This window comes from Caretta caretta, chromosome 20 (assembly GCF_965140235.1).
Source record: "Caretta caretta isolate rCarCar2 chromosome 20, rCarCar1.hap1, whole genome shotgun sequence".
Lineage (NCBI taxonomy): Eukaryota > Metazoa > Chordata > Testudines > Cheloniidae > Caretta > Caretta caretta.
Window position 1 is genome coordinate 23,630,469 of NC_134225.1, and position 25,938 is coordinate 23,656,406.

Consider the following 25,938-nt stretch of genomic DNA (forward strand, 5'->3'; position numbering starts at 1 on the left):
CCTCCCCAGGAGAGAACCCAGGAGTCCGGCGCCCAGCCCCTCCCCTCCCCAGGAGAGAACCCAGGAGTCCGGCGCCCAGCCCCTCCCCTCCCCAGGAGAGAACCCAGGAGTCCGGCGCCCAGCCCCTCCCCTCCCCAGGAGAGAACCCAGGAGTCCGGCGCCCAGCCCCTCCCCAGGAGAGAACCCAGGAGCCCGGCGCCCAGCCCCTCCCCTCCCCAGGAGAGAACCCAGGAGCCCGGCGCCCAGCCCCTCCCCTCCCCAGGAGAGAACCCAGGAGTCCGGCGCCCAGCCCCTCCCCAGGAGAGAACCCAGGAGTCCGGCGCCCAGCCCCTCCCCTCCCCAGGAGAGAACCCAGGAGCCCGGCGCCCAGCCCCTCCCCTCCCCAGGAGAGAACCCAGGAGCCCGGCGCCCAGCCCCTCCCCTCCCCAGGAGAGAACCCAGGAGTCCGGCGCCCAGCCCCTCCCCAGGAGAGAACCCAGGAGCCCGGCGCCCAGCCCCTCCCCTCCCCAGGAGAGAACCCAGGAGCCCGGCGCCCAGCCCCTCCCCTCCCCAGGAGAGAACCCAGGAGTCCGGCGCCCAGCCCCTCCCCAGGAGAGAACCCAGGAGCCCGGCGCCCAGCCCCTCCCCTCCCCAGGAGAGAACCCAGGAGCCCGGCGCCCAGCCCCTCCCCTCCCCAGGAGAGAACCCAGGAGTCCGGCGCCCAGCCCCGCTAAGCACTAGCCGGGCAGCGCCCCCCTGCAGGTGTTTGAGGCGGGGCCTGGCCCCCCCCGGCAGCGGCAGGCGCGGGGCCAATGGGCCGGGCCGGCCCCGCCCCCCGCGCGCACGCTCCCTGCTCGGCGCAGCCCCGCGGTGCGCGGCGCAAGGGGCGCGCAGCGAGCCCGGCCGGGGCCCCGCGCGAGGCGGAGCCGCGTGGAGCCGCGCGGGGCGGAGGGTCCCCGCCGGGGCCGCGGGGAGCCGCGATGCGGAGCCGCTAGCGGGGGAGCCGGAGCCGGAGCCGGAGCCGCCCGGGCCGGGCTCCGCGTCTGCACCATGCGCCTCCTCCCCAGCCTCTGCCTGCTGCTGGCGGCCGGGTCCCGGGCAGCCCAGGTAGGCGCGGGGGGCGAGCGGCCCGCGGGGGGGCGGGGTGTGGCTCCAGGGGGCTGGGCCCCCAGCTCCCTGCGGGGGGCTCCCCTTGGACCGAGGGGTGCCGGGGGCGCAGCCCCGTCACACCCCAGGGTGACAGTTCGGGTCAGTGGCTCTCAGCCCCCCCCCCCCCCCGTTCGCCCCCGCCCAGGTGTGCGGCTGGAGCCCCGGGCCGGGCCGAGGTGGGGGCTTGGACCCAGGGCGCTGGGTGGCTCCCAGGGGAGCTCGGCTCCCGCCGGCGCTTGGGGCCCCTCTGGTGCCTGTTCTCAGCCGGGCTGGTGAGTGCCCTGGGCTGCTGGCCCCCGGAGCGGACTGAGGGGGACGGGGCGTGTTTTCAGGCAGAGCTGCAGAAAGGTGCCAGGACTCCTGGGTTCCTCCAGCTTGCGGGGGCTCGGCAGGCTGTCACTGTCCTGCTGGCCTGTCCCTGGCACCTGTGCCACGTCCCGGGCCAAATGGCACCTGCTGTCCCCCAGGCCAGGCCCCATCACGGTTCCCTGCCTCCTCCCGCCCCACCCTGGGGCTGGCAGAAGTTCCCGTTCCCACGGGACAGTCAGTAACCCGTGCCACCCGATGGCAAAAGGCCGCCAGGGTCGAGGATGCACAGGCTCTGTGCTGAGCCCCGGCTTCCAGCCGTCCCGGGCAGGAGCCCCTCGGCATGCCAGAGCCCCCAGGGGACCCCCTCTTCCTGCAGGCCTGACCACGCGGCCCCACGGCCTCCAAGGCTGAGTCTCTGGGCCCCAGCCCTCCTGCTGCCCCCCATGAGCTCTGCCTGGTGGGTCCAGCTGAGCCAGACGCCTGGGCACAGACCTGGCCCCTCTGCCGAGACCAGCGCGGCTCAGCCAGGACTGGCAGCGACCCCCGGCCGCGGCCCCCAAGCAGCGACGGGCTCATTAGCCCCCGGCCCGGGAAGGCCCCAGGTTGGCGCAGAGCAGCGAAGGATCAGACACATGGTCCGTGCGGCTGAGCCAGGGCTCCGCCCGGCCAAGCCACCGTGGGGTCCGTCTGGGCTGGATCTCCGGCTCTGTCAGTCCCGGTGAGAGCTGCTGAGCCCCTCTGCGGGCCCGTCCTCATCCCCGGCCTCCTGACACCTCCCGGGCCATCGTCCCGGCCCTGTTCCCATGTGCTGCCTTCTGGAAATCCCTTAGTAGGGTTAATTGTTCAGTTCGGGGGCAGGGGCCGGGCTGGGTGTGTGTGATCCCATGGTCCCTCCCGTCTCCTGCTCTGCCCCAAGAGCAGCTTTAACCCTGCTGCACCCGCTGGGTAGCAGTACAGAGGGAAACTGAGGCATGCATTCGCTTCGTAACAGTATTACAGAAAATTCCTACCTTGTTCCGTTGTTGAAGGGGGAAATCCGTGCCCATCCCCCGGGACCCTGGGCACTGCCCCACGGTTCCTCTTTCCAGCTTCCCAAGGCTGCAGGATCCTGGCTGAGAGCAAGGGGCTCTGGTCCCTCCGTGTGGGAATGGCCACGCCAGGGTGAGAGCAGGGCCTCAGTACTGGGCTGATGGTGAGGGTGTCTCTGTCCCCAGGAGCCAGGGGGTGTGCCAGGCCCAGTCTCTTGGTGCCCCAGCTGTAAGGGGAGGAGGGACTCTCTGGGGAGAGGGAAACCGGAGTTTTGGGGGTGGATGCTCTGTGCGGCTGCAATGTCTGAAACAGGGGGCTAACCCCTGTGCAGGAGCCCCTTCCCCATCTCCCTTCCCCCCCCTCTAGTCCCATCCCCCCATCCTGTCCCAGCCATCATTGCTCTGCCCACAGGCTTCTGCTCCCATGTGCCCCCCAGTGGGTGCAGCGGCCCCTCCCCAGCTGGGCTGAGCCAGCTGTGTGGGGGTCTCTGCAGCCTGGCCCTGTGCTTGCACGCTGCAGGGGGAGGGGTCAGGGCTGGGGGTGCCACGGGTTCCCCTGGGGGCCGGCTCCCACCCGTATGACCCTGGGTGGGAGATGCTCCCAGGCTGTGTCGGTGACGGGTGGGCCCGGCTCACGGTGGGGGCTGGCGAGGGAGGAAATGGGGCCTGGGTGCAGCAGCTGTTGCGTCTCTGATCCCAGAGGCCAGGCAGGCGAGCACGCGGCCTCCAGGGCTCTGGCCCTGGGGTGAGTCCAGCTGAGCGTCTGCAGTGACCAGGCCGCCCAGCGGGGGCAGCATCTGTCAGTTCCCCGGGGAGGTCGGGCAGGGCGGAGTCCACCCAGGGGGAGCCGTGACCCCAGAGGCCCGGTGTGACAAAGTGGGAACGTTCTTAATGTTTTCTCTGAATGCTGGGTGTGTGCCTCAGTTTCCCCTAGGCAGTACTTAAGTCTCTAGATCAGGGGTCCCAAGGCGGTGCTTGAGCCCGCCAGGGCAGTCGTGTGTGCCCGCAGGACACCGTGCCGTCGAAAAGCCACCGCCGAGCGCGGCCGCCGGAGAACCGCCGTCCGAAATGCCGCCGAGAAGCATTGCAGTTTCTCGGCAGCGGGCTGTCTGGCGCCCGCCACAGTCTCCTGAAAATAGGAATGTGCTATTCCCACAGAAAGGTTGGGGACACTGGTCCAGGTGGGGGGATCAGGGGGTGTGATTATTACAGAGCCCGAGAGGGCCAGTGTGATGCTGTCTGCACAGAGAATGGTCGACACCCTGTCTCCTGATGGCCTGGGCCCCCCCTGCCAAGGTGCCAGCTGAAGGGGCTGGAGAACAAAGGGATTAGGTGGCCTCCTGGCCCGGGAAAGAGACAAAGGCCAGAGGAGGGGCGGGAGAGTTTCAGTTTGGAGCTGGCTGGGGAAATGGAGGGAGGCTCAGAGCCGGGGTCTGGGCTCCCCACCCCCAAAGAGGGACCTGACTGAGGGGTCCTGGTTTCTGTACCTACAGGCTCTGTGTTAGACCATGTTCCTGTCGTCTAATAAACCTTCTGTGTTACTGGCTGGCTGAGAGTCATGGGGAATTACAGGAAGTGGGGGGTGCAGGGCCCTGACTGCCCCACACTCCGTGACACCCATCTCTGCTGACAGCCAACCTCCCCTGCTCTTCCCTCCCTGAGCCTCTGTGCCCCCCACTCCTCCGGTCTCCCTCCCTCCCAGCCCCAGTGCCTGGGGGTCCCTGGGCCGGAGGAGCTGCCAGAGAAGGGGGATCCTGGCTGTAAACACGAGCGATGCCTCCCCCTGGGTCTCCGCCTGCGGTGCTGCACCGGAATTCCCCCCCACCCCCAATCCCCCCGAGTCGCTGGCACTGGGTGCCCAGGCTGCACCGGTGCAGACGTCCACGCAGGAAGCCAGGCTGTAAGCCCCACGGGGAATCCGGGTGCTGCCCAGGCCCGGAGCCCCTTGAGAGGGGCTGTGGTCGGGGAGGAGGGGACGCCCCCGGCCTGGGGCTGGCAGGGCTCTGCCGGGGAGCAGCCGTTGGAGAGCCAGGATCTGCGGTGGGCGCCTGCGGTGGCCTTTTGGGCTCAGGCTCAGCTGCCTGCAGGGCTGGATTCCCTGGGGGTGGGGTCCCCTGAGCTGCTCGTTGCAGACTCTGGTCCCCCAGCCTCAGCCCTGGCCCCCACCCCACGGGCGGTGGCTGAGTCAGCCTGGCAGAGCTGACACCTGCAAGCCCTGTCCCGGGGCGTGGAGGCTGCAGCTGCTCCCAGGCTCCTGGTTAGACTGCTGGGCCTGCTGAATATGCACCAGGGCAGGCTTGCTCACCACTGGCCAGCTCTGCCGGCTGAATATGCATGATGCGCCTGGGGCTCTGGTTGGCTAGACAGCCCCTGCTCAGCCCACCCTGCCCCCCTCTCTGCCCTCAGGTGCGGGGAGGGGAGTTAGTGCCCTGCTCTGATTTCACCTAGTTCTGCTGTTGCTCGCACCCCTGTGCAAAGTGAGCCTGTCACTCGCTGCTGGATGGGCCTGGTGTGCAAAGCAAGGGTGCCGTGATTGGGATTGGTGCACGAGGGCCGGGTGGGCCTGGTGTGCAAAGCGAGGGTGCGGTGGTTGGGATTGGTGCACGAGGGCCGGGTGGGCCAGGTGTGCAAAGCGAGGGTGCAGCTCGTGCAGGGATGCTCGCCCAGTTAGTCACCCGGACACAGCGTGGTGTCCGTAGGGCAGACCTGTCCATGCTGCAGCCACCCCATGTTCCAACTCCATCCGTCTGTCTCCATCTGACCTCGCTGGCCAGTTCCCGGGGGGAGCCCCAACCCCCCCACCTCGCCCCCCCCCTCCTTTGTTCTCACCAGGGACGTTGCTCAGTCTCCCCCTGGGTCTCCGAGTGTTCGTGGCCGTTGGCTGCTCCGTTTCTCCAGTGATGTGGGTTTGTCTCAGCCCGTCTGTTTCGGTAATCCCTTCAGGCTCCGCAGCCGGGCGACCTGAGCACAAACAGCCCCCGCCCCCCCCCCACGGGGAGCCATTGAAAATATAGGGGAAACTGAGGCGCACATGGTTCATAGACGTAGTATGGAAATTTTCTGCTTGGTCCAGGGGTTTATTCAGTGCCTAGCACCACTGGGGGACCCTGGTCCGGGTCTGTGCGTCACCTGGTGCCACAGGGGGCCCTGGTCCTGGCCTGGGTCTGTGCGACGCCTGGTGCCACGGGGGGCCCCAGTCAGGGTCTGTAGGTGCTATCACAGTGCATAATACCCCAGTGCCCCACTCCCACGGCCTTGCGCCTGCGGATTGCTGCAGAGCTCTTGGGAGACAGGGACAGACTTCAGGAATTTCGAGGGCAGGGGGTGTGTGTGTGTGTCATGGGGCAGCCCAGGGCCCCTCTAGTCTGGTATCCATCTCTGAGAGGAGCAGCACCAGGAGGCAGTGATGGGGTGACCTGCCCCCGGGAGAGGCTGGGGCTCATGCCCTCAAGCAGGAGGATGCATGAGCTAATTCTGGGTATTTTTTGTTACTTGTAGTGACGTCTGGCCCTTTCCTGAACCCTGTGGGGCTCTCGGCCTCGGAGAGATCTTGTGGCAGAGAGTTCCACCAGCTCTTTGTGAACCCCGCAGCAGTGTGCCCTTGTTACCCCGCCTTCTAGCGAGAGGAGCTGCTGGGCCACCAGGGTCTACCTCTGTCTCCTGAGGGCGCCTTTGCCCCACTCTGGCTCTGGCTCTGGTGCCCACGGACACGTTTGGGGATATGCATGTGTCTGACTCTTCCCTCCCCTGGGAGCTGCGCAGCCTCCCTGCACGTTCTCTCCTTATGACCGCGTTTCATTCCCCAGCACGGCGCTAAATGCCACATAACGAGCCTGAATTAACGAGCAATTTACATGCAGTTTCCCAGTGACTGCACTATGGTTGGGCAAATGAGAAGAGAATGAGCGAGGGGTGGGTGGGCGGGGGCCAGAACTCAGCGCTGGGCCCGGAGGGCGTCACTTGTCTCTGGCCTGTAGCGTAACAAAACACACTTCCCGTCTGGGTGTCTGTGCCCCCTCTGTGGGGCGGGTACCTCAGTGTCTCCAGCTCCCGCTCCCTTGGCCCCCCGGGCAGTGCCATCTCCCCGCCGGCAGGCCTGGCCCTCGTGCTCCCAGAGGTGCTGGCGACCTGGAGAGTGGGGCTCGGTGTGCGTATCTCAGCGAGGCCGGGCTTTGTGGGTGCTGCTGGGATGCCCGTCGGGAGCTGGGTGCCCCAGGTGGCACAAGGGGCTTCCCTCCTAGGGGGTCTCTCTTCCCCAGCTGGCCAGAGTCCTGCAGAGAGTGGGCCAGGGCTGGGCACTTGGGGCAGGGATGGTCCCTTCTTGGGCTCGACACGGGGCACAGAACAGCAGCAGCTTGAAGGGTCCGGGGCAGGGGCTGGGTGGGAGCCAGCAGCGGGGTAGGGTCAGGGCCAGGGCTGGGAGGGAGCCGGCAGAGGGGCGGGGCCGAGGGTGAGGCTGGGGCAGGGGCTGGGAGGGAGCTGGCAGAGGGTCAGGGCCAGGGCTAGGGCTGGGATGGAGCTGGCAGAGAGGTGGGGCCGAGGTCGAGGCTGGGGCAGGGGCTGGGAGGGAGCTGGCAGAAGGGTGGGGCCGAGGGCGAGGCTGGGGCAGGGGCTGAGAGGGAGCTGGCAGAGGGGTGGGGCTGGGGCAGGGCCAAGGGCGGGACCAGGGCAGGGGTTGGGAGGGAGCCGGCAGAGGGGCAGAGTCAGGGGTGGGGCTGAGGCCGGGATCAGGGCAGGGGCAGTGGCTGGGGCTGGGGCTGGGAGGGAGCCGGCAGAGGGGCGGAGTCAGGGGCGGGACCGTGGTCAGGGCAGGGGCAGAGGCTGGGATGGAGCTGGCAGAGGGGCAGGGCATGGGTTGGGAGGGAGCCGGCAGGGGGCGGGGCCGAGGCAGGGGCTGGGAGGGAGCCGGCAGAGGGGCGGGGTCGGGGCTGAGGGCGGGGCAGGGGCAGGGCTGAGCGGCACGGTCTCCCGGTGCTGCCCGCACTCAGTGGCTGCTGAGCCCCTGCCTGGCGCCCGAGGGGACGCGTGTGAGGCGCGGGCTGCGGCCGTCCCCCGACGCTCGCTGGCTCCCTGCCTGCGCCAGGCACCAGGCCGCCCCGTCTCAGTCAGGGCAGGGCAGCGCTGGGGCGCCGGGCGCTGCAGCCCACCACGCACAGGGCAGCGTCCTTGGCGTGCAGCCTGGCACGGGGCAGGGAAGATGGGACAGACCTGGGGTCTCTGGTGTTCGCCACGTGGGGCAGGGCCTCGACCCTCAGGGTGCTGGTTCCAGGGGGCTTGGGGGGAGCCGCCTGCAGCATCTGGGCACCGCCTGCCTGGAAGCGGCTGCAGAGCCCAGGGACGCCGATCCCCCCTTACCCTGCGTCTCATCCCATTGCAAGCTCTGCCCAGCTGGGGGGGCTGATTGAGGGGGGAGAGCTGCACCCACCTTTCCCCTCCTGCTCCCCTGTGCTCTGTTTTTCTGCCCACTGGAGTCTGCCACCCCCCCCCGGGTTCATCCCGTCTCCATGCTGCACCCCCCCAGCACTCGGAAGAGCCCCCATCCCTGCAGCCAGCCTGGCCTGGGGCCATCTCCACTCCCCCCACCAATGTGGGGAGCCGGAGCCCAAGCAGCTGGTCCTGGTGCCTGGTGCAGGGATTCGCGTGATGAATAAATGCTGGGGGGGTTGGGGGGGTGACTGTCTCACTCCTGTCCGCGTGGCCTGGGCGAGGCTCAGTGAGGCTGGAAGGCGGCAGAGGAAGCTGCGTGGCCTCACCGCCGTGCGCTGGGCCGGTGGAAGACTCTGCCCCAAGGGCTCACCCAGGCTGAGGAGTGCTGTTTTCGGGAGTTATGGCAGCGCCCAGGAGCCCCAGCCAGGGCCCAGGGCCCCAGGGTGAGGGCACGGCACAGGTACTGAATGAAGACGGGCCCTGCCCCGAAGAACCGACAGTCTCCATGCAGCCGAGAGCTGGGCAGGGTCGAGAAAAGGGCCCGGCCGTTTCTGTGGCTAACGAGAACATCCCTATTTAGAGCAGCGAGGGGCAGAACGGGCCCAAGAGGCCTGGCTGGGCCGGAGACGTCCAATTCCCAGGGGTCAGCGGGGGCTTCCCCGGGGCCGGGAATCCCATCGCTGCCGGCTGCAGGGCTCTGGGCGCCTTTCTCCACTGCAGTGGTGCTGTCGGAGCCGGGATGCTGGGCGTGGGCGTGGGCGGCGTGGGCGTGGGCGTGCGCACGCAGTGACGGCAAGTCCCCACAAGGTGGCACTGCAGGACCGTCTGGTCCGGGTTCCCGGCGCTAGGCTGGGCGGAGGTGCCTACCTGGCCAGGGCATTCGCACCATGTCCAAAGCGCCCTCAGCCCCAAGGGGCCCCACCTCGGAGGGCAGAGACGCAGCCCCTGGGGACGGGGAACGGCGCCGGAGCCCACCCCAGCCCCTCTGCCCGAGGAAGGGCCACAGCGGCGCTCCGGGCACTGGGAATGCGGATTCTTGACTCAGGACGGAGGCACCGAGCGTTACATCGTGCTGAACCAGCGCCCTAAGTCTCACAACCGACACCTCTTCAGGGCAGGGACTCTCGGTCACCGTGCGTCTGGGCAGGGCCCGGCGCGCCGGGGCCCCCGATCTCGGTCACCGTGCGTCTGGGCAGGGCCCGGCGCGCCGGGGCCCCCGATCTCGGTCGCCGTGCGTCTGGGCAGGGCCCGGCGCGCCGGGGCCCCCGATCTCGGTCGCCGTGCGTCCGGGCAGGGCCCGGCGCGCCGGGGCCCCCGATCTCGGTCGCCGTGCGTCCGGGCAGGGCCCGGCGCGCCGGGGCCCCCGATCTCGGTCGCCGTGCGTCCGGGCAGGGCCCGGCGCGCCGGGGCCCCCGATCTCGGTCGCCGTGCGTCCGGGCAGGGCCCGGCGCGCCGGGGCCCCCGATCTCGGTCGCCGTGCGTCCGGGCAGGGCCCGGCGCGCCGGGGCCCCCGATCTCGGTCGCCGTGCGTCCGGGCAGGGCCCGGCGCGCCGGGGCCCCCGATCTCGGTCGCCGTGCGTCCGGGCAGGGCCCGGCGCGCCGGGGCCCCCGATCTCGGTCGCCGTGCGTCCGGGCAGGGCCCGGCGCGCCGGGGCCCCCGATCTCGGTCGCCGTGCGTCCGGGCAGGGCCCGGCGCGCCGGGGCCCCCGATCTCGGTCGCCGTGCGTCCGGGCAGGGCCCGGCGCGCCGGGGCCCCCCATCTCGGTCGCCGTGCGTCCGGGCAGGGCCCGGCGCGCCGGGGCCCCCCATCTCGGTCGCCGTGCGTCCGGGCAGGGCCCGGCGCGCCGGGGCCCCCCATCTCGGTCGCCGTGCGTCTGGGCAGGGCCCGGCGCAACGGGGCCTCCAAGTGCTCCCATCACAGAAATTACGTTAATGTGAACAAAGGAAACACTCCTTCCTGTAAAAAGAAAAGGAGTACTTGTGGCACTTTAGAGACTAACCAATTTATTTGAGCATGAGCTTTCATGAGCTACAGCTCACTGCATCGGATGCATTCTTTTTGCGAATACAGACTAACACGGCCGCTACTCTGAAACTCCTTCCTGTGTACTGAGTTCGGTGGATGCAGGGTCCCGGACTCCTGGGTTCTAGCTGTAGCTCTGGGAGGGGAGCGGGGTCCAGTGTTTGGAGCAGGGGGCTGGGATCCAGGACTCGTGGGTTCTGTCCCAGCAGGAAGAGGGAGCTGCTCTCTGGCCCCGATCACTGCTGGGCCCCTGGCAGGAGTGTGTCTAATTGTGGCCGATCCTGTAGGAAGGCGAGGTAGCGAGACGTCGGTGTGGCCAGCAGGTGGAGACGCCGGGCTTGGGAATAATCCGCTGGGGGGCGGGGGGGGGGGTGCTGGGCTGAGGCAGGTGCCGGGGAACGAGGGGTGGGGGGGACGATCGTGTAGCCTCTGAACCGGCTCTTGCAGTCACAGCAGCCGCAGCCCAGGGGCAAAGGGGCCAGTCCCGCTAATGACAGGGATGGGGCACGTGCGGGCCCCGGGGCCACTGTCTGGGCAGGGTCAGGCAGAACTGTATGGGGGGAACCCAGGGCTGGCCTAGCAGGGGCTGCGGGTTCAGGAGTGAAGGGCACCAGCAGAGCTGAGGAGGGGGGAGTTTACAAATGAAGCAAACCTCCCCCCTCTTTCTGGAGGGCTCGGCAGGACTCTGGCAGCAGCCCCTGCTTCCCCTGGCCCAGTGGCCTGTGCTGTTCTCCTCTGTCTGGGGCTTATACGGTGCTCGCCACCATGGCGTCTGGGCACTTTCTGAAGCCGCTGCCTCTCCCCTGCATGGGGGGTGGGGAGTCAGCAGCAAGGGCAGGCTCGGGTTCCCTCCAGGGAGGGGGCGGCAGGACTGTGGGGGCTGCAAAGGCCAGGAGTCCCGGCCTCGCCTGCCATTCGCCCTCCCTCCTGCTCTGGGGGCAACCCAGGCCGGGCCATTCCCATCCTGCCGGCCTCTTGCTACCCCTTCCCCCCCTCCCCCCCGGAGACCCCACGCGGGGCCGGGGCCTTGCCCCCCCGGAGACCCCATGCGGGGCTGGGGCCTCTCCCTGCAGCCTGCTGACGATTGGCAAGGTGACTGACGGGCCCCCCGTGCGACGCTCTCCCAGTGACCAGCCCCCCGCATCTCACCGCTCTGATGTGTCCTCCCCCCCCGGACAGGGCTGAGCTGTCGTAACCTCCCTCCCCGGATTCCTCCCCGTTTCCTCGACAACCCCCTAAGCTCCCGGCTGGTGCTAGAGGCTCAGAGAGGAGCCCCCCTCCCCCCCGGGGGCTCCGCTGAGACCGGGCCAGATGGCCGGGGCTTCCCGATGCCATGTCTGCTCAGGCCCCCCCGCCCAGCCGGCCCGTGGCCAGCCCCAGCTGACGTCACTCGGCTGGAAGAGATGGGGAGCGGAGCGGGGGTTCGCTCCAGCCGGGCGCTTTATAAGGACGGGAGCGGAGCCGCGCGGCTCTCTCCGGCTCGCTCTCAGTCCCGGAGGAGGCTGGGGGGCCAGCTGGTGAGTGGGGGCTCGCGGGGGCTCCCCAGGCCGGGGGCCGAGGGTCGGGAAGCAGGCTGCCGCCCCACCGAGGGGGGATGAGGCAGGGGCCGACATGACCGTGCCGCTGCTGAAGATCGGAGCTGTGCTCAGCACCATGGCCATGGTCACCAACTGGATGTCGCAGACGCTGCCCTCCCTGGTGGGGCTCAACGGCACCACGATCTCCCGGGCTGGCACCTCAGAGAAAATTGTGAGTCCCTATGGCCAGGTGCCCACGTGAGCAGCTGGGGGTGTGGGTGTGTGTGTGGGGGGGAGGATGGGGTGTCTGTCTGTCTGTCCCTCCGTCCGGGTGCCCCGCACGCTGCCGGGTGGCTGACTCGGGGGAGTCCGGGTCTGTCTGTGTCCGGCTGCCTGTGCAGGGACCCTATTGGGGCCGTCTGCGTTTTGCCCCAGCTCCAGCCTGGCGGGGGATGCCCCGGCCTCTCTGCTCCCTGCCCCCCTGCCGTTGATCTCCATGTTCGTCTCCCCCCCCCCCCGCTTTGCCTGGAGAGCCCCCCCCCAGAGAGCAGTGCACTGGGGCTGAGCAGGGCGGGACCCCTGGGGGGACAACAGACAAGCGACTGCTCTGTGCTGCGGGTCCCCGTCGTTGTGGGTGGCAGGGGCTGGTTGTTACAGGTTTACTGGCTGCAGCGTTCGCTCCCATCTGTCTGAGTGCGGTGCTGAGCCCGGCTGGGGCCCCGGCGGTCACGCTCCTGCATTTCCAGACCCCTTTGGCTCCGGTTCCCTTTGTGGGGTGGAGCGGGATTTTCAGACCCTCCTGCACCCATGGCACGGTGGAGAGACGTGTCCCTGCTGTGGCTCCCCCCCGCAAGGCAGCCGGCCCTGGCCCCTGCGGGAGACCAGGCGAGGGGCTGGTGGCCCCCCGGCTGCTGCAGGGGGGCCGATGGGGCAGTGTTAGTGACCCTGCCAGCCGGCCCCTCTGGGAGGCAGGTGCTGCAGGCACTGAACGAACTGTAGCCCCCCCCCCCCCAATTCGTTAAATGACTCCCACCGGGCTGAGCAGCTCCGTCTCCTGAGGCGCCCGGAGCTCCCCCAGGCTCGGCTGGCCGCTCGCGGCTCTTGGCAGCTGGCTTGGAGTGGGGCAGTGCTGGGCGGGGCCCGCTTGGGGCTCCTTAATTGCTTGAAAAATCCTCCCCCGAAAAGAGGACAGCCGTCCGTGCCCCCCAGCCCCTCGCACTGGCAACCTCGCGCCTGCCCGAGTCGATTCTGCACCCACTGGATGCGCCAGAGACTTTGCGTTTTCTCTGGCTTGAATTATGGGCTCCGGCCCAGGGGGACCCGGCTGTGCCAGCCAGAGAGCCAGCAGCCGGGCCCCTTGGGGCAGCCATGGGCTGGGGACGTGATCCAGGCTTTGCGATGGGGTGCGCCCCCTGCCTCTCTCCTGTGCGCCTTGGGGCCTTGTTGGGGTGAATTGTTCACTCGTGGACTGGAGCCGTCTTGGCTCGTGTGTCCTTCCCCGAGCCGGGTGTCAGGTCATCCCGTGACTGCTCAGATACGGCGTCCGAAACCTGTCTGCTTCAAACCAACTCAACGCACTGGGGGCAGGGGACTGCAGGGGGCTGGGGGATCCCGGTCTGGACGAGCTTGGGGGGGGGCAGGGGACTGCAGGGGGCTGAGGGATCCCGGACTGGACGAGCTGGTGGAGGGGGGGGCAGGGGACTGCAGGGGGCTGGGGGATCCTCGACTGGATGAGCTGCGGGGGGGACTGCAGGGGGCTGGGGGAGCCATGGATGAGGGAGCTGGGGATGAGGGGGCTGCAAGGGGCTTGGTGGATCCCGGGCTGGAGGAGCTGGGGGAGACTGCAGGGGGTTGGGAGATCTGGGGTTGGAGGAGCTGGGGCTGAGAGGGCTGCAGGGGACTGGGAGATCTGAGGGGGGGGCCTGCAGGGGACTGGGAGATCTGGGGTTGGAGGAATCATCGAATATCAGGGTTGGAAGGGACCTCAGGAGGTCATCTAGTCCAACCCCCTGCTCAAAGCAGGACCAATCCCCAATTAAATCATCCCAGCCAGGGCTTTGTTAAGCCTGACCTTAAAAACTTCTAAGGAAGGAGATTCTACCACCTCCCTAGGTAACGCATTCCAGTGTTTCACCACCCTCCTAGTGAAAAAGTTTTTCCTAATATCCAACCTAAACCTCCCCCACTGCAACGTGAGACCATTACTCCTTGTGCTGTCCTCTTCTACCACTGAGAATAGTCTAGAACCATCCTCTCTGGAACCACCTCTCAGGTAGTTGAAAGCAGCTATCAAATCCCCCCTCATTCTTCTCTTCCACAGACTAAACAATCCCAGTTCCCTCAGCCTCTCCTCATAAGTCATGTGTTCCAGACCCCTAATCATTTTTGTTGCCCTTCACTGGACTCTCTCCAATTTATCCACATCCTTCTTGTAGTGTGGGGCCCAAAACTGGACACAGTACTCCAGATGAGGCCTCACCAATGTCGAATAGAGGGGGACGATCACGTCCCTCGATCTGCTCGCTATGCCCCTACTTATACATCCCAAAATGCCATTGGCCTTCTTGGCAACAAGGGCACACTGCTGACTCATATCCAGCTTCTCGTCCACTGTCACCCCTAGGTCCTTTTCCGCAGAACTGCTGCCTAGCCATTCGGTCCCTGGTCTGTAGCTGTGCATTGGGTTCTTCCGTCCTAAGTGCAGGACCCTGCACTTATCCTTATTGAACCTCATCAGATTTCTTTTGGCCCAATCCTCCAATTTGTCTAGGTCCTTCTGTATCCTATCCCTCCCCTCCAGCGTATCTACCACTCCTCCCAGTTTAGTGTCATCCGCAAATTTGCTGAGAGTGCAATCCACACCATCCTCCAGATCATTTATGACGATATTGAACAAAACCGGCCCCAGGACCGACCCCTGGGGCACTCCACTTGATACCGGCTGCCAACTAGACATGGAGCCATTGATCACTACCCGTTGAGCCCGACAATCTAGCCAACTTTCTACCCACCTTATAGTGAATTCATCCAGCCCATACTTCTTTAACTTGCTGACAAGAATACTGTGGGAGACCCATGTCAAAAGCTTTGCTAAAGTCAAGAAACAATACATCCACTGCTTTCCCTTCATCCACAGAACCAGTAATCTCATCATAGAAGGTGATTAGATTAGTCAGGCATGACCTTCCCTTGGTGAATCCATGCTGCCTGTTCCTGATCACTTTCCTCTCATGTAAGTGCTTCAGGATTGATTCCTTGAGGACCTGCTCCATGATTTTTCCGGGGACTGAAGTGAGGCTGACTGGCCTGTAGTTCCCAGGATCCTCCTTCTTCCCTTTTTTAAAGATTGGCACTACATTAGCCTTTTTCCAGTCATCTGGGACTTCCCCCGTTCGCCATGAGTTTTCAAAGATAATGGCCAATGGCTCTGCAATCACAGCCGCCAATTCCTTTAGCACTCTCGGATGCAACTCGTCCGGCCCCATGGACTTGTGCACGTCCAGCTTTTCTAAATAGTCCCTAACCACCTCTTTCTCCACAGAGGGCTGGCCATCTACTCCCCATGTTGTGATGCCCAGCGCAGCAGTCTGGGAGCTGACCTTGTTAGTGAAAACAGAGGCAAAAAAAGCATTGAGCACATTAGCTTTTTCCACATCCTCTGTCACTAGGTTGCCTCCCTCATTCAGTAAGGGGCCCACACTTTCCTTGGCTTTCTTCTTGTTGCCAACATACCTGAAGAAACCCTTCTTGTTACTCTTGACATCTCTTGCTAGCTGCAGCTCCAGGTGCGATTTGGCCCTCCTGATTTCATTCCTACATGCCCGAGCAATATTTTTATACTCTTCCCTGGTCATATGTCCAACCTTCCACTTCTTGTGAGCTTCTTTTTTATGTTTAAGATCCGCTAGGATTTCACCGTTAAGCCAAGCTGGTCGCCTGCCATATTTACTATTCTTTCGACTCATCAGGATGGTTTGTTCCTGTAACCTCAACAGGGATTCCTTGAAATACAGCCAGCTCTCCTGGACTCCTTTCCCCTTCATGATAGTCCCCCAGGGGATCCTACCCATCTGTTCCCTGAGGGAGTTGAAGTCTGCTTTCCTGAAGTCCAGGGTCCGTATCCTGCTGCTTACCTTTCTTCCCTGTGTCAGGATCCTGAACTCAACCAACTCATGGTTACTGCCTCCCAGATTCCCATCCACTTTTGCTTCCCCTTCTAATTCTTCCCGGTTTGTGAGCAGCAGGTCAAGAAAAGCGCCCCCCCTAGTTGGCTCCTCCAGCACTTGCACCAGGAAATTGTCCCCTACATTTTCCAAAAACTTCCTGGATTGTCTATGCACCGCTGTATTGCTCTCCCAGCAGATATCAGGAAAATTAAAGTCGCCCATGAGAACCAGGGCGTGCGATTTAGTAGCTTCTGCGAGTTGCCGGAAGAAAGCCTCATCCACCTCATCCCCCTGGGCCGGTGGTCTATAGCAGACTCCCACCACGACATCACTCTTGTTGCTCACACTTCTAAACTTAATCCAGAGACATTCAGTTTTTTCTGCAGTTTCGTACCGGAGCTCTGAGCAGTCATACTGCTCCCTTACATACAGTGCTACTCCCCCACCTTTTCTGCCCTGAGGAACTGCGTGGGACACAACTGCAGGGGGCTGGGGAGGTGGGGGGAACTGCAGGGGGCTGGGGGAGTCAGGGATGGGGAGGTGGGGATGAGGGGGCTGCAGGGGGCTGGGAAATCCGGGGTTGCAGGAGCTGGGGAGGGTACTGCAGGGGACTGGGAGATCTGGGGTTGGAGGAGCTGGGTGGGGGGGCCTGCAGGGGACTGTGGGAGGTGGGGGGAACTGCAGGGGGCTGCAGGGGGCTGGGAGATCCGGGGTTGCAGGAGCTGGGGAGGGGGGGGCCTGCAGGGGGCTGGGAGATCTGGGGGGGGGCTGCAGGGGCCTGGGGGAGGTGGGGGGAACTGCAGGGGGCTGGGGGAGTCAGGGATGGGGAGCTGGGGATAAGGGGCCTGCAGGGGGCTGGGAGATCTGGGGGGGGCCTGCAGGGGCCTGGGGGAGGTGGGGGGAACTGCAGGGGGCTGGGGGAGTCAGGGATGGGGAGCTGGGGATAAGGGGGCTGCAGGGGGCTGGGAGATCCGGGGTTGCAGGAGCTGGGGAGGTGTGACGAAGTGGGACTGTTCTTAATGTTTCCTCTGAATAGTGTGGGGGTGCCTCAGTTTCCCCCAGGCAGTTCTTAAGTATCTAGGGGGTGGAGTAAGGGTGTATGATCATTGCAGAGCCCTAGAGGGCATGTGTGTGCAGGAGTCTGGACACAGAGAATGGCCGACACCCTGTTTCCTGGCAACTGATGGCCTGGGCCCTTCCCCCCCTGCAAGGTGAGAGCTGAAGGGTTGGAGAACAAAGGAATCAGGTGACCACCTGGCCCGGGAAAGGAACAAAGCCCAGAGGAGGAGGGGCTGGAGGGAGTTTCAGTTTGGGGCTGGCTGGGACATGGAGTGAAGTGCAGACGTGGTTGTCTGGCTCACTACCCCCCAAAATGGACCCAGCTGAGGGGTCCCGTTCTCTGCACCTGCAAGCTCTGTGTTAGACCATGTTCCTGTCGTCTAATAAACCTTCTGTTTTACTGGCTGGCTGAGAGTCACGTCTGACTGCGAAGTTGGGGTGCAGGACCCTCTGGCTTCCCCAGGAGCCCCGCCTGAGTGGACTCGCTGTGGGAAGCGCACGGAGGGGCAGAGGATGCTGAATGCTCCGAGGTCAGACCCAGGAAGGTGGAAGCTGTGTGAGCTGTGTGTCCTGAAGACAGGCTGCTCACAGAAAGGCGACTGCCCCAGAGTCCTGACTGGCTTCATGGGGAGCAGTTCCAGAGCATCGCCCAGGGACTCCGTGACAACTGGTGGCAGCGGTGGGATGTACTGCACCCCGTGGATGGCGCTTCCTGCAGTAAGTGACTGGGGAGCAGTAACACGAAGGGGGATTGCCGAGGACTAGGCCTGCTGAAGGCTCAGAGAGGAGCGGTTTCGGGGGGCGGTTAACCCCTGGGAGTGTGTGACCAGCGAGAAGGACTGTGCAGTAGCAGGGTTCCCCTGGGGATTGCAGCAAGCAGTCCAAGGGGCGGAGGAGTCTGCAGCTCGACCCTGGCAAAGAGGTGGTGACCTCGAGAAGGGCTGGCACACTAGGGGTTCTCCCTGGAAACCGTGGGGAGCTGAGAACACACGGGCCTGTGAGTCCACAACAACTTGGGAGGAGCGGAGTGATGGCCTGTCACCGTCTCCTTAAGAAGGACATTGTAACCCTGTGCAAAAAGAGAGGGTTGAGCATTGGAAAGTTCACCAAAGCAGAGTTAATCGTGCAGCTGGAGGAGGATGACCGCTCTAAGGAACAGATTCCTGACCCCAACTGGGGCTATAGCAGGATCTGGGAGCAGCTGAAGCGGGAGCCAGGCATCGCCAAGACTCCTGTCCCCGACCAGATGAGGGTCTTCACGATCGGGTTCCCCATCGGGGGATCGAGATGGACGGGATTGGAGCTGAATCTGAGAGAGCAAGAGGACCCTGGGAGACAGCGAGAGCCCGAGAAAGAGCTGCAGAAGCAGCAGCAGCATGAACTGGCGGTGGGGGAGCAGAGAGGCCTAGGGGACCCCTCAGGGGTGAGTGGGGATAGACCCCGGGGGGCCAGTTCCGCAGGGAACCTCGAGACTAAATTGCTGCCCCTGGTTAAGGGGGGGGGGTTTGGATGCCCACCTCACTGCCTTTGAGCAGGCTGGCGATTTGAACCAAGGGGACCCTGCGGAAAAGCCCCGGTGTCTAGCTCCCTTGCTGGGTCCCAAGGCCTTAGACTCCGTCAGCCAGATGGTTGGGGATGTGGACAGGCTCCCACTCCTGACCCCAACCTATATGTCTGTGTGGAGTTTCCTGGGGCCAGGCCCCCCGGACCTCCAGTGGGAGCAGAAGGTGATGGTCAATGGGGAGACATTCTTGGGGTGGCCAAAGGGCATGGGCTGCATAAACCTTCCCACATGCGGCCTGCGAGTGCTATCGACCACCCCTGACCTAAGGGAGGGCGTGAAACTGGAAGGGCCTGGTGTAACTCCTACCAAGGAATGGGAGAGATGCTGGGGCATCCATGGGAACGTTGGTGGCTTCGAACTTCCCCAGGTCACCGGCTAAAGTGACCCCGCTCAGTTCGATCTCGAAGGGGGGAGAGATGTGACGAAGTGGGACTGTTCTTAATGTTTCCTCTGAATAGTGTGGGGGTGCCTCAGTTTCCCCCAGGCAGTTCTTAAGTATCTAGGGGGTGGAGTAAGGGTGTATGATCATTGCAGAGCCCTAGAGGGCATGTGTGTGCAGGAGTCTGGACACAGAGAATGGCCGACACCCTGTTTCCTGGCAACTGATGGCCTGGGCCCTTCCCCCCCTGCAAGGTGAGAGCTGAAGGGTTGGAGAACAAAGGAATCAGGTGACCACCTGGCCCGGGAAAGGAACAAAGCCCAGAGGAGGAGGGGCTGGAGGGAGTTTCAGTTTGGGGCTGGCTGGGACATGGAGTGAAGTGCAGACGTGGTTGTCTGGCTCACTACCCCCCAAAATGGACCCAGCTGAGGGGTCCCGTTCTCTGCACCTGCAAGCTCTGTGTTAGACCATGTTCCTGTCGTCTAATAAACCTTCTGTTTTACTGGCTGGCTGAGAGTCACGTCTGACTGCGAAGTTGGGGTGCAGGACCCTCTGGCTTCCCCAGGAGCCCCGCCTGAGTGGACTCGCTGTGGGAAGCGCACGGAGGGGCAGAGGATGCTGAATGCTCCGAGGTCAGACCCAGGAAGGTGGAAGCTGTGTGAGCTGTGTGTCCTGAAGACAGGCTGCTCACAGAAAGGCGACTGCCCCAGAGTCCTGACTGGCTTCATGGGGAGCAGTTCCAGAGCATCGCCCAGGGACTCCGTGACAGGAGGGTACTGCAGGGGGTTTGGGGAGCTGGAGGGGGGATTGGAGGAGCTGGGGGTGAGGGGACTGCAGGGAGTTGGAGGGGCTGGGGATGAGGGAGGTGGGGGGTGGACTCTGGGCCCACTGCGGGTCCCGTGTGGCATTTGCAAGGGGACCTGCCGCCGCTGCTGGAGAGGAGGGAATGGCCCCGATTCTGTGTGGATCGGGAGCAGCTCAGGGGAAGTGGCTGCTGTGAAGCTGGCCCAGCTTGCTCAGATCCTTGTTAACCCCAGCTACGGCCCTAACGAGTGTGGAGGGTGTGGTAGAGGTTGCTACCCCCCCCCCCCCCAAGGAGCTGGGCTGTGTGGGTGCTGGCCCTGTGGAAGGGTGGGGCAGTGACTGTGGGGGGAATTTTCCCTGCCCCAGAGCACAGCCTGGAGAGCAAAGCACCCTGGGGCTGGCAGGGGGGAAAGTGATTGTAATGGCCGCCCCATGCTTCCCCCCCCAGCCCTCACCCAAGCCCTAAATTGCTGATTTGTGTCTCCTGTGTAAGCTGCCTGGTCCGGCGGGGGCTGGGGGCTGCGCCGGTGTGAATGGGCACCACTCCCTTGGCTCTGCTGGGGCGGGGGGGTCACACATTGCAGGCGGCTTCCTGGGGCATCGGCACTGAGGGGAAGCGCTCGGGGTGGGGGTCGGCATGTTTAGCCCAGGCTGGTTTGAAGCCCCGGCTCCGTGGGCGCGGTTTGGTTCGCCGGCTTGGTGGTTGGCAGCACCCTGCAGCGCGGGCTGCCTTCGCGCTGGGGCTGCGCAGGGAATAATGATCCACTTGCCTGCCTGCAGGACGCCTGGGTTCCTTCCCCGGTGCTGGCAGCTGCCTGCCGTGAGTGAGTTTGAGTTAATGCACCCGTCGGCCGGGGCTGGAGCGCGGGGCCCTGGGAGGCAGTGTCCTGAGCCCTGCTCCTCGCCCAGACAGCGACTGGGCACCAGCCGTGGCCATGCAGAGCAGGGCGGCAGCCGCCGGGTCTGGGGGGCACCATGCTGTGTGCTCTGACCCCCTGTGCCCGGCTTTGCTGCCGTTCCCTGCCAGCAGAGCTGGGGGGCAAGCGGGGCTCTGCTTGCTGTCTGTCCACCCCGTCCATCCATCGTAAAATCTCTCACTGTAACGGGGAGCCTCCGGATCAGGCGTTTTGCTCACAGTCCCTCCCCGTGGGGCACTCAGAGCTCGCTGTGGTGGCCCCCCACAGCTGTTGGGTGTAGGGCAGCCCCTCTGCTGCCCTCTGCCTGTGGCAGGTTTCCATGGCGATTGCTGTGGTGTGAGGGGGAGACGGGGCAGCAGGAGTGGGTCATGGACACGCACGTGTGTGCACACGCGGTGCACACAGACCGGGGCGTGCACACGAGCCCTTGGGTGTGTTCCCGGGTTGTTCCCATGCCTGCTGGCCTGCCGCGAGCTCAGCCAGAAATGCCTCGCTGGGCTCTGGGTCTGGACCCCCCTTGGGGCTGCCTGCAGCGCCCTGTTGGGGGGACCTGCGTCCGCCGACATTCGGGAAACCACCCCCTCCCCCCCAGCCAGGGCACCTGTGGTTTGACTTGGCCAGCGGCTCGAAGCTGTTTGATGGGGTGATGCCAGTGGAGTTGGCATGTTTCCCAATGGGGTGCCCTGCAGGGGCAGAGCTAGATTCCCCCACCTCCCCACACCCCCTTGTTGGCTTGGGCTCAGCCGGGAGCCTGGTCCCATCTGCCCTGGCATTGGCAGGCGTGGGTGGCTCTGGCTGTTGGTGCTAACTCAGCGTTTCAGGACCACTGTGCTCTGGACAGCTCCTCTTATCTCCCTGCTCGGGGCCCGCGGGAGCCCGGCGCAGGACAGCCTGGGGTGCGTCTCTGGGCCAGAAGCCAGTATGCTGCAGGACGGGCCCAGTAAACTCGGCTCTCACGCAAACACTCACTGGTGCTTCCCTTACCTGCGTTCCTGCAGCAGCCATAAGTGGGGATCAGCGCCCCACTGTGACAAAACAGAGAGAGAGACTTCATGGTTGTTGTATGTCTGGGCAGGGCCCGGCATGACGGGCCCCCCATCTCGGTCGCTGTACGTCTGGGCAGGGCCCGGCGCCCCGGGGCCCCCATCTTGGTCGCTGTGCGTCTGGGCAGGGCCCGGCGGGGCAGGGCCCCGATCTCGGTCGCTGTGCGTCTGGGCAGGGCCTGGCGCGACGGGCCCCCCATCTCGGTCGCTGTGTTTCTGGGCAGGGCCCTGTGTGAAGGGGCCCCCATCTCGGTCGCTGTGCGTCTGGGCGGGGCCCGGCGCGACGGGGCCCCCATCTCGGTTGTCTAGATGCTGTTGCAATGTAAATAAGCCTGTGGCAGACCAGGAATTGACCCAGGTGTCCTGGGTCTCAGTCCTTGTCTAGACCATGTAGCCACAACCCACTGTTATTGTGGGTCCACTGAGGTAATGCAGGCCGGCCTGGATCCCTGGCTAGCAGCTCTGTTGAGCTCTGAGTTGCTGGCTGTCCCATTACAGCAGAAATGGCCTGAGACCCCCACACAGCCGGCGGCTAGGGCTGGAGTTTCCAAGTAGGCCTGAGGAGGAGTTTTGGGTGCCCCTGGTAGCTTTGGCAGCCTTCATCCAGAGCCCTCAAAGCTGGATCAGCCCATTGTCCCCATGGAGAGGTTAAGTGACTTGCCTGTGAGCACAGGGAGTTGTTGGCAGAGCATGGAAGAACCCAGGAGTCCTGATCTCCGGATCCCCTGCTTGCACCGCCCCAGGTAGAGAGCTACGCTGGGGAAATAGGTCTCCTCCATGGCCAAGCGTTGGGCTTGTTGGATGGTTCTTCTCCAGATGATCAGACTTGTCTTCAAAGCTGTCTGCGTTGTGTAATTCCAACTTCCAGGAGCCAATGCGGCTGCAGCTGGGTTTGCCTTTGGATTCCTCCTCTCGTGCTCGGCTCTCTGGTCAGACGCCAGGGGGAACACGGCCCGCCGGCTCTCCCTCTGACCGGGCACACGGGGCCAGCACAGTCGTACCCCTGATAGCCTCTCAGTTCTCCTGGCTATGGGAGCTCCGGCTCTGTGCCCGTCCTCCAGCCCGGTGCCTGCCTCCGTGCCCCAGGCTGCTCCTGCTGCCAAACATCCTCCCAGCATCTGGCTCCAGCCAGCCAATAACTGCTCCTGGCAGAGATTTTCCTTCCACATTAAGAGCTGACGCAGGTGACCCCATGCCAGCTCCTGCCTTTCCCGGAGAGCTGCTGTGTGCGAATGCTATTAAAAGCCTGCAGGCCGCCCTCCTTCTGCATGGAAATACCTCCGGATCGCAGGGAAGGCTGCGTGCTGCCCAAATGGGAAAGTATTGGGAAGCCACCAGCTTGGGGGAGAGTGCGGGGCGGGGCTGCTGCCTGCCCCCTCAAGCGGGACCCCTTGGCTGGCTGGGCTGGGTGCCGGGTGGGAACCTGGGCCGTGCCTCTTAACCTTGTAATTACTGAGCTCCTTTGCATGAGCCCCTCTTTGGAGTTGGCAGGGTCCTCGACACAGGAGATGAGATTGTAGATATTCCAGTGACCCCTAGAGACCCTGAATGAGATGGGGGGGGCTGTTATGCCAGGTGCTGCAGAGACAGCAAGAGATGGACCGTGCCCCAGAGAGCTCAGAGTCCAAAGAGAGAGGATGGAAGGGGAAACTGAGGCACAGAGCAGGGCACTGCCAGAGCCTGGAGTAGAACTCAGGAGGCCTGAGTCCCAGGCCAGCCGACCATCCTGCCTCTCCCATTTTCTAACTCATGGTTGAGGTGTCGTTGGCTTTGTGTTCAATCAGATCTTGCTCGGTGTATTTCGTTGCTGTAATGGGGCCTATAAACTCATGACTGGTGTGGAGAAAGTAAATAGGGAAGCGTTATTTACTCCTTCTCATAACACAATCACTAGGGGTCACCAAATGAAGTTAATAGGCAGCAGGTTTAAAACAGACAAAAGGAAGGTTTCAGAGTAGCAGCCGTGTTAGTCTGTATTCGCAAAAAGAAAAGGAGGACTTGTGGCACCTTAGAGACTAGCCAATTTATTTGAGCTTTCATGAGCTACAGCTCACTTCATCGGAAGTATTTCTTCACACAATGCACAGTCAATCTGTGGAACTCCTTGCCAGAGGATGTTGTGAAGGCCAAGACTATAAGAGAGTTCAAAAAAGAATTAGATAAGTTCATGGAGAATAGGTCCATCAATGGCTTTTAGCCAGGATGGGCAGGGATGGTGTCCCGACCCTCTGTTTGCCAGAGGCTGGGAGTGGGCGACAGGGGACGGATCACTTGGTGATTCCCTGTTCTGTTCAATCCCTCTGGGGCACCTGGCGTTGGCCACTGCTCGCCCCAGTCGCTTCCACGCTGCTGGCTCATAGAATCATAGAATATAAGGGTTGGAAGGGACCCCAGAAGGTCATCTAGTCCAACCCCCTGCTCGAAGCAGGACCAATTCCCAGTTAAATCATCCCAGCCAGGGCTTTGTCAAGCCTGACCTTAAAAACCTCTAAGGAAGGAGATTCTACCACCTCCCTAGGTAACGCATTCCAGTGTTTCACCACCCTCCTAGTGAAAAAGTTTTTCCTAATATCCAATCTAAACCTCCCCCACTGCAACTTGAGACCATTACTCCTCGTTCTGTCATCTGCTACCATTGAGAACAGTCTAGAGCCATCCTCTTTGGAACCCCCTTTCAGGTAGTTGAAAGCAGCTATCAAATCCCCCCTCATTCTTCTCTTCTGCAGGCTAAACAATCCCAGCTCCCTCAGCCTCTCCTCATAACTCATGTGTTCCAGACCTCTAATCATTTTTGTTGCCCTTCACTGGACTCTCTCCAATTTATCCACATCCTTCTTGAAGTGTGGGGCCCAAAACTGGACACAGTACTCCAGATGAGGCCTCACCAATGTCGAATAGAGGGGAACGATCACGTCCCTCGATCTGCTCGCTATGCCCCTACTTATACATCCCAAAATGCCATTGGCCTTCTTGGCAACAAGGGCACACTGCTGACTCATATCCAGCTTCTCGTCCACTGTCACCCCTAGGTCCTTTTCCGCAGAACTGCTGCCTAGCCATTCGGTCCCTAGTCTGTAGCTGTGCATTGGGTTCTTCCGTCCTAAGTGCAGGACCCTGCACTTATCCTTATTGAACCTCATCAGATTTCTTTTGGCCCAATCCTCCAATTTGTCTAGGTCCTTCTGTATCCTATCCCTGCCCTCCAGCGTATCTACCACTCCTCCCAGTTTAGTATCATCCGCAAATTTGCTGAGAGTGCAATCCACACCATCCTCCAGATCATTTATGAAGATATTGAACAAAACCGGCCCCAGGACCGACCCTTGGGGCACTCCACTTGATACCGGCTGCCAACTAGACATGGAGCCATTGATAACTACCCGTTGAGCCCGACAATCTAGCCAGCTTTCTACCCACCTTGTAGTGCATTCATCCAGCCCATACTTCCTTAACTTGCTGACAAGAATACTGTGGGAGACCGTGTCAAAAGCTTTGCTAAAGTCAAGAAACAATACATCCACTGCTTTCCCTTCATCCACAGAACCAGTAATCTCATCATAGAAGGCGAAACATGTCCCGTGTGCGCCCCTGGGAATGCCCAACCCCCAGCTCCCACGTGCCCAGAGTCGCGTTTCGGGCCTGAATGCAGCCGGCTCGTCCGGGGCAGCTTTGCCTGCGGATCTGGCCCAGGGCTGGCTCACGTCAAGCGGAACCGCCCCGGTATTACACGGTCAGTGCTTGTGTGGCCCGGTCATTAGTGTCACTCCCGGGGAAGCAGTTGTTGGTTTACGGTAGTTGGCTAATCGCTGGGCACTCAGTGGTGTTCCTCGCAAAATCATTGCTCAGGATGAAGTAACGCTGCTGATGTGGCTGGAACGGGCCATCTTGCCCGCGTGCTCCTCAGCAGTGTTCGGCCCTTAGCTCTGGGGGCAGAGTCTCAGTTGCCTTGTGCAGTTGTTCACACGAGTGGAAGGATTATGCCCCCTCTGCACTAGTGCAAACAAAGGGGGAGGGCAGTGGGGGGTCTGGCCCCATCTTTTTATATAGCATCCTTCACCCCAAACGAGATTGGTGAAGTGTGTCGCCCATGACTGACATGCAGCCCGTGCTGGACTAGGATAGAGCAGCTGTTTCACGAGAGATGATGTGGTTGAGTGCAGGGCACTGGGCTGGGAATCAGGAGACCGGTCTGCTCCTGGGTGCCCCTAGGCGACCTCTCTCAACCCTTTGGGGCAGGCTCTGGCTCTCCCTGTGCCATAAGAACGGCCAGACTGGGTCAGAGCAAAGGTCTATCTAGCCCAATATCCTGTCTTCTGACATTGGCCAATGGCAGGTGCCCCAGAGGGAATGAACAGAACAGGGCAATTATCGAGTGATCCATCCCCTGTTGCCCATTCCCAGCTTCTGGCAAACAGAGGCTAGGGACACCTTCCCTGCCCATCCTGGCTACTAGCCATTCTTGGACCTGTCCTCCAGGAACTTATCTAGTTCTTTTTTGAACCCTGTTATAGTCTTGGTCTTCACAACATCCTCTGGCAAGGAGTTCCACAGGTTGACTGTGCGTTGTGTGAAAA

At 63.3% G+C, this 25,938-nt stretch overlaps 1 protein-coding gene across 2 annotated transcripts in view; it reads left to right on the forward strand.

Annotated features, from left to right (window-relative positions):
- The first annotated feature begins 929 nt into the window (after positions 1-929).
- OLFM2 (olfactomedin 2) overlaps positions 930-25,938 on the forward strand; it is a 99,251-nt gene continuing 74,242 nt past the window's right edge. Inside the window, exon 1 of one of the 2 annotated variants that reach the window (XM_048831466.2) lies at positions 930-1,086. In XM_048831466.2, coding sequence (XP_048687423.1) covers positions 1,030-1,086 — 57 coding nt within the window. In that variant the 5' untranslated portion in view covers positions 930-1,029. Of the gene's footprint in view, positions 1,087-11,443; positions 11,665-25,938 lie in introns of those variants that run through there. The other variant, XM_048831463.2, reaches the window with a different exon arrangement.